Consider the following 2117-nt stretch of genomic DNA (forward strand, 5'->3'; position numbering starts at 1 on the left):
AGAGCTGTGCCAGGCGTGGGGTGGCCCCACGGTGCTGCTGGTCCCTGCTGTGGACACTGGTGTGTCCCCCCCATGCCCCGTGGGATTCCAGTACAGCCCCGGCAGAGCTGACCTGATCCAGTGCAGCCCAGTACAGCCCACCACGACCCAGTTCAGCCCAGTACAGCCCAGTACACCCTGGTACAGTATGACCAGACCCAGCACAGCCCAGTACAAACCAGTACAATCCTATGTGACACAACCCAGTTCAGTACAGCCCAGTACAACCCAGTAGGAGGATACAGTACAGCCCAGTATGATCCAACACAATACAGCCCACTATGATCTGGTATGGCCCAGTACAGCCCAGTACAGCCCAGTATGACCCAGTACAGCCCAGTACAACACAGGCTGGAGGTACAGTCCAAACGGTCCCCCCGTCCCCTCCCCGTCCCTATCCCTGTCCCCTTCCTGTGTCCCTCCCATCCCCATCCCAGTCCCAGAGCTGGACACAACCCCAGGGTACCCCCCAGCTGTGCACCCCCATTCCCCACACCCCCCCCCAAGGCACAGCCCCCTCGGAGGTGCCCCCCACCCGACCTCCCCTCCCTCTGTGGGGGTCCCGGGGTGCCACGGCCCCATCCCTGCACCGGCCTTTATAGGCACCCCCAGCCCGGGGGGGCCCCAGCGCCCATAATCCCCCCCCTAAGCAGCTTCTGCTCATCCTTCCTGCCCCCCCGGGGGTCCCACGGGTGGGGGGGGCGGGGGGACAGGAAGAAGCTGGGGGTCATCTGGGATTTGAGTCCCTAGCAGCACACCCCCAAAGTGACCCCCCCACCCAGGTACCCCCAAAGCGACCCCCCACCCAGGCACCCCCCAGCTTTTCACCCTCCAAGGTGAACATCCCCCCTCACTCAACTCCCCAAGCGGTGCCCCCACCCCTGAACCCCTCCCAGCTCTCCCCACTCACAGGGGACAATCACTGGGGGGTGACACCGGCGGGGGGGACATCCTGGGGTGCTGGGGAAGGCAGGGGGTGACCTCATGGGGAGGACCCCAAGCTCTTCCCAGGGCAATCAGGGCCAGGCCATCCCAGGGGAGCAGGATCAAGGGTGAGGACCCCCACGGACACCTGAGGACCCCTGGACATCCCAGGGGGAGCAGGACTGAGCTTGGGGACCGCTGGGGACCCTGGTGGGAGCAGGACTAAGGTTGGGGACTCCTGGCCATCCCAGGGGCACCAGGACCAAGCCTGGGGGAACCTGGGGACCCCTGGGGACCCCTGGCCATCCCGGTGGGACGAGGACCAAGCTTGGGGGCACCTGGGGACACCTGGGCGAGCTGGGGGGAGCAGGATTGAGCTTGGGCATCCCTGAGGACCCTCCCCACACCCAGGTGTGTGGGGGGGGAGCCCTTCCGCCCCCCCCAAATCCCCCCCGAGCCCCGGCAATCGGCTCGGCCTGGCTCAGGGGGCCGATTAGGGGCTGAGCCCGGCTTAGCCCCCCCTAATCCCCAAGTTTGGCCGAGCTGAGCCCTGATCCCCCCCTAAGCGGCTTTAGGGGCGCAGGGTATATCAGGGGGGCGGTCGCTGCGCCCCCCCCACCGCCGCCATGGACGACGAAGATTTCTACCTGTTCAAGAACCAGTCGTCGGTGGGGCCCTGGGATGGGCCCCAGTACCACCTGGCGCCCAAGTGGGCCTTCTACCTGCAGACCATCTTCATGGGGGTGGTGTTCCTGGTGGGCACCCCCCTGAACGCCATCGTCCTCATCGTCACCATCAAGTACAAGAAGCTGCGGCAGCCGCTCAACTACATCCTGGTGAACATCTCCGTCAGCGGCTTCATGTGCTGCATCTTCAGCGTCTTCACCGTCTTCGTCTCCAGCTCCCAGGGATACTTCATCTTCGGGAAGCACGTGTGTGCCTTCGAGGGCTTTTCGGGGGCCACCGGAGGTACGGGAGGACCACGGGGGCACCGGGGGCTGGAGGTGATGGAGTGACCACCGGGGCTGCTGGGGCTGGAGGTGATGGAGTGACCACCGGGGCTGTTGCGGCCAGAGGTGATGGAGTGACCACCAGGGCTGCTGGGGCTGATGGAGTGACCACTGGGGCTGCTGGGGCCAGAGGTGATGGAGTGA

General features: G+C 65.7%; 1 protein-coding gene across 1 annotated transcript in view; it reads left to right on the forward strand.

The window, feature by feature from the left end:
- Positions 1–1588: 1588 nt before the first annotated feature.
- The window catches only part of OPN1SW (opsin 1, short wave sensitive), a 2875-nt gene continuing 2346 nt past the window's right edge, over positions 1589–2117 (forward strand). The window contains exon 1 of the mRNA XM_027704852.1: positions 1589–1932. Within this exon, the coding sequence (XP_027560653.1) occupies positions 1590–1932 (343 nt within the window). The 5' untranslated portion in view covers position 1589. The remainder of the gene's footprint in view (positions 1933–2117) is intronic.

Source organism: Neopelma chrysocephalum, unplaced genomic scaffold (assembly GCF_003984885.1).
Source record: "Neopelma chrysocephalum unplaced genomic scaffold, ASM398488v2 Primary Assembly neopelma1_293, whole genome shotgun sequence".
In the NCBI taxonomy this organism is placed as follows: domain Eukaryota; kingdom Metazoa; phylum Chordata; class Aves; order Passeriformes; family Pipridae; genus Neopelma; species Neopelma chrysocephalum.